This window comes from Pongo abelii, chromosome 16 (genome assembly GCF_028885655.2).
Source record: "Pongo abelii isolate AG06213 chromosome 16, NHGRI_mPonAbe1-v2.0_pri, whole genome shotgun sequence".
In the NCBI taxonomy this organism is placed as follows: domain Eukaryota; kingdom Metazoa; phylum Chordata; class Mammalia; order Primates; family Hominidae; genus Pongo; species Pongo abelii.
The window spans coordinates 62,131,929-62,145,513 of NC_072001.2; the positions used below are offsets into that span (position 1 = coordinate 62,131,929).

Genomic DNA, 13,585 nt, shown 5'->3' on the forward strand with positions numbered 1-13,585 from the left:
ACCCATAATTCCCTTTATTATTTAAGCTGTTTTGGTTGGATTTTTATTTTATTTGTAAACAAGCAGAAGATTCCTAATTGATATATTGGCCCAGAAGAGATTAGTTAGGTACTTTGAGCCACATAGGAGCAGGGTATCCCTACTCTTGGGTACTCTAAAATCAAGCCTAGGGCAGTAATGTTCCAGAATTCTAAGGATTCTGAGGAGATGCCTCAGAATCAGAGTGGGGGGTTAAGGATGGCAGCAGGGCGGGGCTTTGGCTTTAGGCTCTTCACTCTTGTAATTTAATCAGAAGCTTCAATTTTTAAAAATCTCTTTTATATAGTTTCCACATAATATTTAGTTTGAGGAAGAGTTTCTGGGTTTTAAATGAATTTGAAACACTGGGACAGACTTTCAGGGGATACTTTTGCAGTTCTTTTGCCGTAGAAGAACATACCTTCAAAATAAGTGGGCATGTGGCAGAGAGCATAATCAGGACTCATGTGTTTTATACCGAGAAATTTATCTTTTCTAACAACCATGCAAGACAATTTTATTACCACATTTTATAGATGAAAAGGAGGTTAAATAACTTTCCTAAGGTCACATTGCTAAAAGAAAGGTCCCAGATTAGAACCCAGATTCATTTGACTCCATGTTTCTTTCCCCACTATGTGACACTAAGTCATTAGATTACTTTAAAGCACATTTTATTTTCCAAGTATTAGAGTCTAATCATTTCTTATGTTCTATTGGTTCTGACTATAGAGTCCAAAGGAAGGAAAAAAGATAATGGTCCAGACGTGGTGGCTCATGCCTTTAATCCATGCACTTTGGGATGCTGAGGTGGGCGGATCACCTGAGCTCAGGAAGGAGCTTAAGACCAGCCTGGGCAATGTGGCAAAATCTTGCCTCTACAAAAAATACAAAAATTAGCCAGGCATGGTGGTGTGTGCCTATGGTCCCAGCTACTTAGGAGGCTGAGGCAGGAGAATCTGTTGAGCCTGGGAGGCGGAGGTTGCACTGAGCCAAGATCGAGCCGCTGCACTCCAGCCTGGGAGACAGAGTGAGACCCGGTCTTCAAAAAAAAAAAAAAAAAAAATATATATATATATATATATTTGTGTTGGCGGATAGTGAGACTTCACCAGATACACTCTGACTTGGGTGGCTGTGTCTTAAGGTGAGATTTTAAGAAGTACATAGCTGTCTGCATTATGTAGGAATGATTTATGATATTAGGGGTTCATGGAGCTCAGGGGAAGAGCATTTGCTTTGTAGCGTATAGTGGAAGGACTCGTATTTTTAAACTTTTAAAATACAGTTTTACTGGTAATAAATCATTTGTTATGCCATAGGAAAACATGATCTATTGCCATACTTACACATCACAGTAAATATGAGCCTCCTGAAGAATTTAGAGTTTCACGAAAATCCCAATGAAGACCACTGCATAAAATCATATGATGTATATGTTAAGAATATGGCACTATCGGCCAGGCGCGGTGGCTCACGCCTGTAATCCCAGCACTTTGGGAGGCTGAGGCGGGCAGATCACCTGAGGTTGGGAGTTCAAGACCAGCCTGACCAACATGGAGAAACCCCATCTGTACTAAAAATACAAAATTAGCTGGGCGTGATGGCGCATGCCTGTAATCCCAGCTACTCAGGAGGCCGAGGGAGGAGAATCGCTTGAACCCAGGAGGCGGAGGTTTGGTGAGCCAAGATGGCGCCACTGCACTCCAGCCTGTGCAACAAGAGCAAGACTCCATCTCAAAAAAAAAAAAAAAAAGAATGTGACACTATCACATTATTTACAGAGATTTGAATTTACTGAACATTTCTTTAAACATTTATTATTTATACCCCATACCTATTTTTTTACACAGTGATATTTCATGATTTGATTATTCTGTGCATTTTTTTCTGTTTCAAGATGACTCAAGGAGAACTACATCTAGTGCTGTAATGGAAACTGGCCCTCCTGCAATGCCAAGGTTACCTTCCTGCTGTCCCCAGCACTCACCATGTGGAGGGTCGTCACAGAACCACCATGCATTAGGACATCCTCATACAAGTTGCTTTCAGCAGCATGGTCACCATTTTCAACATCATCACCACCACCACCATACTCCCCACCCAGCTGTCCCAGTTTCTCCTTCCTTTAGTGATCCTGCTTGCCCTGTGGAAAGACCTCCACAAGTACAAGCACCTTGTGGAGCAAATAGTAGTTCTGGTACCAGCTATCATGAACAGGTATGTGGAATTTGAGTCATTCTTTCTTTCCTGCCTCCCTTGTCTCTCTCTCTCTCCTTCTCCCTTTTCTGTCTCTTCCTCTTCCTTCATTCCTGTCTCTCTCCCTCCCTCCATTTCTCTCCCTACTTTCTTCCCTCCCTGCCTCCGTTTCTTTTTTTTTTTTTTTTAACTCCCTCCCATTCTTCCTTCCTTTCCTCTCTCTCTTCTCCTCCTTCCTTCCCTCTTGTCTTCCCCTTCATTCCTTCCCTTTCCTTTCTCCTTTCCCTTCGCCTTCTTCCTGTTTTAGATGGCTGGAAAACCCAGCGTGAGGGAGTAACTACTTGCGTTAAAACCAACCCACCTTTCTTTTTTAATTGTGGTGGCTTCGGGAAGAGGAAAAAAACCCTAGGGATAGATTTTATACACTAAATTAGTCACATTCTTACATTCGAAAATGGCCTAATTTAGTGGTCTGTGGTTTATTTTTAATTAAGTCTCTGGGATTTTCAGGTGGACTAAATTATTACAACTAATTGAATGGGCCAGGGATGTGGGTAATCAAAACTGATACTTAATCTAAAAATCACTTTTTTAAAAATTCTGGAATGGTTTTTGATGTTTTTAGTTAAATACAGTTGAATCTGATCTTTGGGATCTTATTTTAAACAAATTGTTGAAACTCTAGTGTCCAGCTAATTCATGAAAAATTGGAAAATTCTCCCAGTTTTCCCCTTTTACCTCCTACTCTAGAGTTCACTATAACCTTCACTCATCTAGAAATAAACAGCCTTCTCATTTGCAGACCTGTAGCATGTTTTCTCAGGGGCAGATGAGGTTTTCAGTTTATGGAGAATCAAAATGTCAGCAAAAAATTATAATTAAGTAAATTAGTTGGTATTATTATTGAGTTGGTAAAATGTCAACTAATATTAAATTAGTATTGGCAATCACGTGGAGTAAAAGAAGTCAAGTGTTCCATGCTACTTTAACTTTTGTTATGTCACTTCCGTGTACGATTGTGATATAAGTCTGCGTGTTGCAACTCAGGAGGCTGAGGCAGGAGAATTGCTTGAACCCGGGAGGCGGAGGTTGCAGTGAGCCGAGATCACGCCATTGCACTCCAGCCTGGGCGACAGAATGAGATGCTGTCTCAAAAAAACAATAACAACAAAGAACAAAAGATGTAATTTCAGAGAAAAATTGTAATTTTGACATATAATATTCCAGAAAAAAAGTGCTGCAAGAAAAGTCAAAGAGGCTGGCATGGTGGCTCACGCCTGTAATCCCAGCACTTTGGGAGGCCAAGGCGAGTGGATCACCTGAGGTCAGAAGTTCAAGACCAGCCTGGCCAACATGGTGAAATCCCGTTTCTACTAAAATACAAAAATTAGCTGGGTGTGGTGCTGTGTGCCTGTAGTCCCAGCTACTCAGGAGGCTGAGGCAGGAGAATCACTTTAACCTTAGAGGTGGAGGTTGTAGTGAGCTAAGATCGTGCCACTGCACTCTAGCCTAGGCAACAGGGCAAGACTCCAAAGTTTTTTTTTTTTTTTCTTTTTTTTGAGACTGAGTCTCACTCTTGTTGCCTAGGATTACAGGCATTAAGCCACCGTGCTCGGCCAAGCTACCACTTTTCTATGTCACCTGACCTTTCCTAAAGTACTTGCCTCATTTTTTAAAATTTTGATGTTATGTCTTCTGGGTCTGACAGATTAAAAATAATTAACAAGGGCTGGGCGCGGTGGCTCATGCCTGTAATCCGAGCACTCTGGGAGGCCAAAGTGGGTGGATCACGAGATCAGGAGTTCGAGACCAGCCTGACCAACATGGTGAAACCCCATCTCTACTAAAAATACAAAAATCAGTCGGGTGTGTGGCGCGTGCCTGTAATCCCAGCTACTCAGGAGACTGAGGCAGGAGAATCGATTGAACCTGGGAGGCGGAGGTTGCAGTGAGCCGAGATCATGCCATTGCACTCCAGCCTGGGCGACAGAACAAGACTCTGTCTCAAAAAAAAAAAAAAAAAAAAAAAATTAAGGAGTTGTATTCTCTTTAAAAATACAGCTGGTACTATCAAGAGGAAGTTTGAATTGAGTAGAAAATATAATTAAAGAGATTTTAGGTGTTATTTCGGTTTTGGTAACATTTCTTGGTATTAACGGATTGTCGAGACCTGTCCTATCTCTTGGGAACGAGGGAGCATCAAGAAGAATTTTCCAGTGGATTGAATGAAAGGATCTGCTTGAAAGTATAACTTTATTTTGCTGTAAATTTGGTTACATGATGCTTCATAAGTATTGTAGGAAAATGGTGAAGAGGTGGGTGTACCAGCTTTTCCTACATTCATTAAAGAGCTGCCAAAAGTCTCATTTGCAGAATAGTTTGTTATTAATAAAATAATACAGCTAGTTTGAGACATCAATTATGTGTACAACTTTTTATTTCAGCTTGAGTTAATTATAAGTAGGATCTCTTTTACAGTTGTATTCAGTGTGAAATAAATATAACCCATTTACCCACCTGTAAGTATTAGTAGAAGTATTTGGACTGCAAACAAAACTTGAGAAGAATCAGCGGGATCCCAGGCATTCAGTGGTGCTAATGGGTTTGAAGGTAAAGAGAGTGAGATTTTTGAAGACAACAGTTTGAGACTCATATTGATGTTTGTAGGACTCTAAAATTAACCAAATGCTGATAAAATAGCCTCATATAGTCTTCACTTTAGACCTATTTGGGTACAGCAGAAAGTAGAGGAGCAGAAGAAGCAAACAAAACCTGAGATTTGTGATTTTGTAGATATCTTACGTTTGAGTGCCAGAAAAATTTTTTATTTTTATTTTTTATTTTGTAGATATCTTATGTTTGAGTGCCAGAAAATTTTTTTATTTTGTAGATATCTTATGTTTGAGTGTCAAAGAAAAATTAGACCGGCAAACTGAGAAGATGGAGTAGTCACGTAGATAGTCCTCACTGCTTGCTTTGATATGGTATGGCTTTCATCCCTACCCACCCCTGCCACACCACACCCACCCCCCAACCCCACGCCACCTCCTGCTTTTTTTTTTTTTTTTTTTTTTTTTTTTTTTTTAAGAGAGGATCTTGCCTTGATTCTCAGGCTGGCCTTAAACTCCTGGGCTCAAGTAATCCTCCTGCCCCAGACTTCTAATTGGCTGGGACTACAGGCATGTACCACCGTGCCTAGTAGTTTAATTAGTGTGATACGTCATGTATCATCTGTGTAAGCCAATTATTATGTCCCATCACTATACTCATCTTGCTTACCCTTGATTGTCCTTCGAGAGTAAGAATTGAATGAACTGGAATTGTGAAGAAGAGGGTTCTCATTACTGTTTTTATTTTCCCTTTATTCTTTAATTTTACCGTCAGTTTCTTCTAGGAATTACTTTACTCTGGGAATGTTCTTAATCGCTGACTAGAGATGAAGATAAAATGAAATTTGGTCACCTTCATAAGATGTTGATATTCTAGTCCATTTGCTAATTTTAGTCTAAATAGTAGGGAAAGGATTTGAACCATAAACATAAATTCAGTCTTAAAACATTATTCTTAAACCGTATTTACCTGAATTGAAGACATACGTTGTATTTGCCAACTCAACAGAAGAACAGACATATACTTGATTGTACAGCTCAACAGAAGGAGAACAGACATATATACTTGATTGTAGATAAATAATACAGAAGAAAGGAGCTCCTCCTTTTCTCTTTCCCAACTTGAGTATCATCATGCCTCTTTCCTTTCAGCACCCAGAGTTCCTTTTGTTTCTATTCTTCCCCCTAAACCTAGAGCTCACTGAAATTAAAAAGACTGCTGTGGTTCCTCTCAGGACTGTTGGGTGACTTGGGCCTTTGACAAATGCATTACCCTAGGTTTTTTCGTCTCCAGCCCCTCAGCTTCCAGTATTGCACAGTTGCTGTATATAATTCCGTATATAACATCAGAGCTTTATGATCTTTAATCACATTTTGAAAAGTATGGTTCCATTGAACCTAAGCAGTAGGTTTGTATTCAAGAATACGAAGAAGTGGCCGGGTGCGGTGGCTCACGCCTGTCATCCCAGCACTTTGGGAGGCCAAGGCAGGCGGATCACGAAGTCAGGAGATCGAGACCATCCTGGCTAACATGGTGAAACCCCGTCTCTACTAAAAATACAAAAAAAGTAGCCGGGCATGGTGGTGGGTGCCTGTAGTCCCAGCTACTCAGGAGGCTGAGGCAGGAGAATGGGCCTGAACCCGGGAGGCGGGGCTTGCAGTGAGCCGAGATCACGCCGCTGCACTCCAGCCTGGGCAACAGAGCGAGACTCCATCTCAAAAAAAAAAAAAGAATACAGAGAAGTGATTCTTGCCTTTGCTCTAGAGTAGAGGTGAAAGTGTTTTGCTTAGGATTTTTCCAGATGCTTTTGGAAGGCAGTGCATAGTGGCTTACGCCTGAAATCCTAGCACCTTGGGAGGCTGAGACGGGTGGATTGCTTGACCCTAAGAGTTCGAGACCACCCTGTGCAACATGGTGAAACCCCGTCTCTAACAAAACGAAACAAAAAACCATAAATTAGCTGGGCGTGGGGTCTCGTGCCTTTAGTTCTAGCTTCTTGTGGGTGGCTGAGGTAGGAGAATCACTTGAGCCTAGGAGGTTGCAGTGAGCCAAGATTGTGCCACTGCACTCCAGCCTGGGTAACAGAGATCCTGTCTCAAAAAAAAAAAAAAAAAAAAAAAAAAAAAGCTTTTGGAGGAAAATATTACTGATGAGTGGAAGTGGAATGTACCCTCTGGTTCATTTCCCAACTTAGTTAATGGGCTTTCCCTAATATCATATTCCTAATACAAGCATACCTTGGAGATACTGCAGGTTTGGTTCCAGATAACCACAATAAATACAGTAAAGTGAATATTGCAATAAAGCAAGTCACGTGAATTTTTTTGTTTCCCAGTACATATAAAATTTAATGTTTACACTGTACTAAGTCCACTGTACAGTGACATTATGTTTAAAAAAAGTACATGCTTCAATTTGAAAATACTTCAGTTTAAAAATACCTCATTGTACATGTTTCAGTTTAAAAATAATTCAATTTAAAAATACTTTATTGCTAATACATTTTTTAAAAATGCCAGCAATCCTCTGAGACTTCAGCAAATTGTAAACTTTTTGCTGATGGAGGGTCTTGCCTTAATGTTGGTGGCTATGACTGATGAGAGTGGTGGTACCTAAAGATTGGGGTGGCTGTGGCAATTTCTTGAAGTAAGATAACAATGAAGTTTGCTGCATTGATTGACTGTTCCTTTCATGAAAGATTTCTCTGTAGCACATGATGCTGTTTAATGGCGTTTTACCCATAGAACTTCTTTCAGAATTGGAATCAATCCTTTCAAACTTTGCAGCTGCTTTAAGTTTATGTAATGTACTAATGTAATATATTAAGTTTATGTGATATTCTAAATCTTTCGCTGTCATTTCCATTTTTTTTTTTTTTTTTTGAGACAGTCTCACTCTGTTGCCCAGGCTGGAGTGCAGTGGGGTGATCTCGGCTCACTGCAAGCTCCACCTCCCGGGTTCATGCCATTCTCCTGCCTCAGCCTCCCAAGTAGCTGGGACTACAGGTGCCCGCCACCACGCCCAGCTAATTTTTTGTATTTTTTAGTAGAGACGGGGTTTCACCGTGATAGCCACATTGGTCTCAGTCTCCTGACCTCGTGATCTGCCTGCCTCAGCTTCCCAAAGTACTGGGATTACAGGCGTGAGCCACCATGCCCGGCCTATCATTTCCATCTTTTTCCTAGTATCTTTACCAGGAGAAGATTCTATCTCAGGAAACCACTTTTGCTGCAGTTTTTTTGTTGTTGTTGTTTGTTTGTTTGTTTGTTTAAATGATGTATCTGGGGCCCTGCAATTTTTTTATTTAAAAAAAAGAAACTACTTCCAGCTGGGCATGTTGGCTCATGCATTCCCAACACTTTTTGTGGGGCTGAGGTGGGAGGAGTTAAAGACCAGTCTGGGCAACGTGGCAAGACTGTGTCTCTACAAAAAATCTAAAAATTAACTGTGTGCAGTGGCACATGCCTGTGGTCCTAGCTACTTGGGAGGCTGAAGTTGGGAGGATTGCTTGAGCTGGGTAGGTGGAGGCTGCAGTGAGCCATGTTTGTATTACTGCACTCCAGTGTAGGCAACACAGTGAGATCTTGTCTCAAAAATAAATAAATAAAAGAGCCTGGGTACAGTGGCTCACTTCTGTAATCCCAGCACTTTGTTTGGGAGGCTGAGGCAGGCAGATCACTTGCGGTCAGCAGTTCAAGAACAGCGTGGCCAACATGGTGAAACCCTGTGTCTACTAAAAATACAAAAATTAGCCGTGCGTGGTGGCATGCACCTGTAATCCTAGCTGCTCGTGAGGCTGAGATAAGATAATTGCCTGAACCTGGGAGGCGGAAGTTGCAGTGAGCTAAGATTGCACTACTGCACACCAACCTGGGCAATAGAGTGAGACACCGTCTCCAAAAAAAAAATAAGATAAAATAAATAAAAGAAAGAAACTACTTTCTTTGCTCCTCCGTCAGAAGCAACTCATTCAACTTTTATCAGGATTTGGGGCAATTCAATCACATCTTCAGGGTCCAACTACTTATTCTAGTTCTCTCACTGTCTTCACAACATTTGTAGTTACTTCGTCCACTGAAGTCTTGAACCCCTCAAAGTATGCATGAGGCTTGGAATCCACTTCTTCCAAATTATTAATGTTAATATTTTGACTGCCTTCCATGAACCACAAATGTTCTTAATGACATCTAGAATGGTGACTCCTTTCTGGAAGGTTTTCAATTTACTTTTGCCCAGATTGATCAGAGGAATTATTATGGCAACTATAGCCTTATGAAATGTATTTCTTTAATAATAAGACTTGAAAGTTGAAATTACTCCTTGATTCATAGACTGGATGTTGTGTTAGGTATGAAAACATTAATCTACTTATACATCATCAGAGCTCTTTGGTGACTATGTGCATTGTCAAGAAACAGCAATTTTCTTTTTTCTTTTTTGAGGAAAGTTCTCACTTTTGCCAAGCAGTAACATTTTGAAAGGAATATTTTTTTCTTAGTAGTGGGTCTCAACAGTATTCTGAAAATATTCAGTAAACCATGTAAATAGCTGTACTGTCGTCTAGGCTTTGTTGTTTGTTAATAGAGCACAGGCAGAATAGATTTAGCATAAGTCTTAAGGGCCCTGGGAATTCTGGAATTGTAAATGAGCATTGGATTTTAAGTCACCAGCTACATTAGACCCTAACAAGAATCATCCAGTCCTTGGAAACTTTGAAGCCAGCCATTGACTTCTCTTTAGCTATGAAAGTCCTGGATGACATCTTCCAATATTAGGCTGTTTTGTCTACATGGAAAATCTGTTATTCACTGTAGCACTTTCCATAAATGATCTTAGCTAGATTTTCTGGATAACTTACTGTAGCTTCTACATCAGCACTTGCTGCTTCTCCTTGTACTTTTATCTTATAGAGATAGCTTCTTTCCTTCAATTTCATGAACTAACCTCTGCTGTCTTCAGACTTTTCTTCTGCAGCCTCCTTGCCTCCCTCAGCCTTCATAGAATTGAAGAGTTAGGACTTTGCTCTGGCTTAGGCTTTGGCTTAAGAGAATGTTGTAGCTGGTTTGATCTTCCACCTAGATCACTAAAACTTTCTTTAAATCAGCAATAAGGGTGTTTCACTTTCTTTTCATTTGTGTGTTCACTGGAGTGCTTTCAGTTTCTTTCAAGGATTTTTCCTTTGCATTCATGACTTGGCTGACTGGTGCAAGAGGCCTAGCTTTTGGCCTGTTCGGCTTTTGACATGCCTTCCTCACTAAGCTTAATCATTTCTCGGTTTTGATTTAAAATGAGAGATGTGCAAATCTTCCTTTCACTTGAATACTAGAGGCCATTAATTGGCCTAATTTCAATGTTGTTGTGTCTCAGGGAATAGGGAGGCCCAAAGAGAGGAGAGGAGGGTAATGGGGAAGCATCTGGTCAGGACACACATATTTATCTATTAAATTTGTTGTCTTATATGGGCAAAGTTCTTGGTGCCCAAAGCAATTATAATAGTAACATCAATGACTACTGATCAAATATCACCATAACAGATAAAATAATAATGAGAAAAATATAAATATTATGAGAATTACCAAAATGTGACACAGACAGAGTTTCCACATGCTGTTGGAAAAGTAACTCTGATAGACTTGCTTGACACAGTGTCGCCACAAACCTTCAAGTTGTTAAAAACAAAACAAAAACCCCGAACATCTGCAAAGCACTAAATGTGCCTATAAAATGCAATAAATATGCCTATAAAAGGAAGCAGTGCTTTAACTTTTTTTATTCTTATGTTTTTGAACAAGTGAAAGCTTTAAGTGGCAAAGGTAATTCATGATTTAGTCTGAAAAATCTTATGTCCATTGTTATTTTGAATAATGTAGATTTGTTTATTAGCACTTTAATTGAATTCTTGCTTTATACAGTTTGGAATTTGGGGCAGACAAGATTTTTCCTAGAACCTTAATATTTTCACTAGTGTGATAGTACGTTTTCTCAAGGAGTCCTAAAGTACTAGTCACAGTGTTGGGATAAAGGAGAATATAGAAGTATGATTTTTAAAGTTTCTAAGATGTATTTGTTATAAGACAAAAAGATTTTAATATATTAAACTTTTGTTCATCTTGTGATAAAATCTTATGCTTGATTTTTAAAAATTGGTTTAACTATAAAACCACTACAGTTTTCACAATCCAGGATACACTTGTTATATTCAAGATAACCAAGTATTTTGTTGGTACTCACTGGTTCTTCATACTAAGAATCTTACTGTTTTCAAACTAATTTAAAGATTATGTTTTTTTGGTTGTGTTAGGAATACTTTTATAATATAACATGAAATGTTTGACCAAACTTTAAAAAGATAAAATATACTTCCTTTTTATCTAGCAGGCATTGCCAGTAGACCTGAGCAACAATGGTATCAGAAGTCATGGAAGTGGCAGTTTTCATGGAGCATCTGCATTTGACCCCTGCTGCCCTGTTTCTTCCTCCCGAGCTGCAATCTTTGGCCATCAGGCTGCTGCTGCTGCCCCAAGTCAACCTTTATCATCAATAGATGGCTATGGATCAAGCATGGTTGCGCAGCCCCAGCCCCAGCCCCCTCCACAGCCCTCTCTCTCATCATGTCGACATTACATGCCACCCACTTGTAAGTATATACTTAGTGGACACAAAATCTAGAGTCATATCAATGAAGCATTTTATACTTCCTTATGAAATAACCTTTAATCCCAGTTCTTAAATTTTTAGTATTTACTTGGCTTAAGAGTAGGGTATATTTTTTCTCATGTTAATATTATGTAATTGAGGTGGATTGAATGGAAGTTTTAAGGAATTTAGATTTGTTCTTTAGTATAGCTGAAGAAATGTGAAAGTTGAGTAGTATTTCTAGGCACAGCAAAGTAAATTTTAAGAATTCTCAAGCAGTTAACTGAGACATAAGAGAGAATTTCCTGACAGCAAGCTTTGGGAGTTGTAAAAGGATTTTTATATTCATTTGATGCAGGCAATTAAAATATAACCACGGTTGGGCATGATGGCTCACTCCTGTAATCCCAGCACTTTGGGAGGCCAAGGCAGGAGGATTGCTTGAGGCCAGGAGTTTGAGACCAGCCTGGGCAACATAGTGAGACCCCGTTTCTATAAAAATAAAATAAAATAGAACCAGGCATGCCTTTTCTAAAGAAATTGAAATTCATTAGATATCATAAGAAATGATAAATACCCTAAGGCTGTGTAACATATTTACTATTTTTTAGATAATAAGCCAGTAATGAAATGGAAGCTTAATAAACACTTGGCTGATAAACACCAAAAATTCATGCTGGAAATGAACCAGGAAGTCAGCAAGGAAATTTGTGTTTTGTTTTGATTACATGGCAAGTGGTCATTTTCACTTATATATCTTCTTGGATTTTTTCTTCTACTCCAGTCATTTAAAAAAATCTGCATCCTGCAGACACAGCTGGAATCAACCCAGAATTTGTACAGTGAAACTGGTGATATATTGTTTACCTTCTCAGTAATGCAACTTAAAATTTAAAGTATAAATTGGAAAACATTTAGAAACAGTTTTTACAAAGCATTGACCAATGGGCCAATTCTTTGTATGAACACCAGTGTGATGCATGGCCTATTTTGTAGTACTTGATGGTATTAATTTTTGATTGATCATCTTTTATTTGAAATTCAATATGTGTAATTTTCTCCCCCTCCCCTTTAAAAATAATATACTGAAGCAGTTTATGAGTAAGTTTATTCCTTTCAAAATGTCCTAATAAATAAATGTTTTAGACTCATTTGTTATATTCTAAAACATTCAGACTGTGCAGTCATATAAAATGAGAATTTAAAAGCTTCCTCACACAGCTTACTGATCTTAATATATCAGAGGTAGCAACTGTTCTATAAAAACTTTTAGAAATTTTCTTTGTACACATAGATAGGTATATGTCTTACCTTTTAAAAATGGGAAATCAAACATATTCTACTTCTTGTTTTTTGTTTTTAAATTTAACAGTATATCTTGATTTTTGCATATTAGCACATAAAAATCAAGCTCATTGGTTTTTAATACCCCGATAATATCCATTGTATATTAAATCAGTCTTCTGTTGATGGACATTTAAGTTGTTTATGGTTGAGTTTATGTATGGTATAACTTCCTAGAAATGTGATTGCTATGTCAGAGGGATAAACTTTCAGGTAAATACTGTTAAGTTTCTCTCCAAGGGGCTGCATCAATTTACACACCTCATTAGGAGTGTGTTAATGAGAATGAAGGTAGGAAATTTAAATTGTATTATTTTCTATTAGAGACATTTTGATAACTCTGTTTTGGGCTTCTTTTCCTGAAGGAGTGTGTGTATTCTCTCCCCAACTTGCCCGTGCTTTTAAAAAACATTTCCCGTATGCTTTAGTTCACGTGTGAAACATGTGGTTCTTAAACCTTTTTTCATCCAGAATGAACTGGGGAAGACAGTATGGTGTAGTAGAGCACTAGCTTTAGAATTGGATAGATTTGAGTTGACCTCCCAGCTCTGACTAATTAGCTTAGTGACTTTGGATAAGTTATTTAATCTCTCTGTCCTTACATTTTTTGCACTTGTAAAATGGGAGTAATTCCTATTGGCTATAAATTGTGATACTTGGATCCAAATGAATAGTTTGCTGTTTCATAAGTACATTTATATGTATAACAATAATACTTGTGGAGTAAGATATAATATGTCTCTCCTTGCTTTTGAAAGGTTTGTGGTCTTGATGAAGT

At 38.7% G+C, this 13,585-nt stretch overlaps 1 protein-coding gene across 15 annotated transcripts in view; it reads left to right on the forward strand.

Annotated features, from left to right (window-relative positions):
• The window catches only part of RNF111 (ring finger protein 111), a 112,458-nt gene that overhangs the window by 80,173 nt on the left and 18,700 nt on the right, over positions 1–13,585 (forward strand). For 8 of the 15 annotated variants that reach the window (XM_024232102.2, XM_024232105.2, XM_063715945.1 and 5 more), the window contains 2 exon segments: positions 1,919–2,238; positions 11,203–11,464. In XM_024232102.2, the coding sequence (XP_024087870.1) occupies positions 1,919–2,238; positions 11,203–11,464 (582 nt within the window). 15 annotated transcript variants of the gene reach the window in all.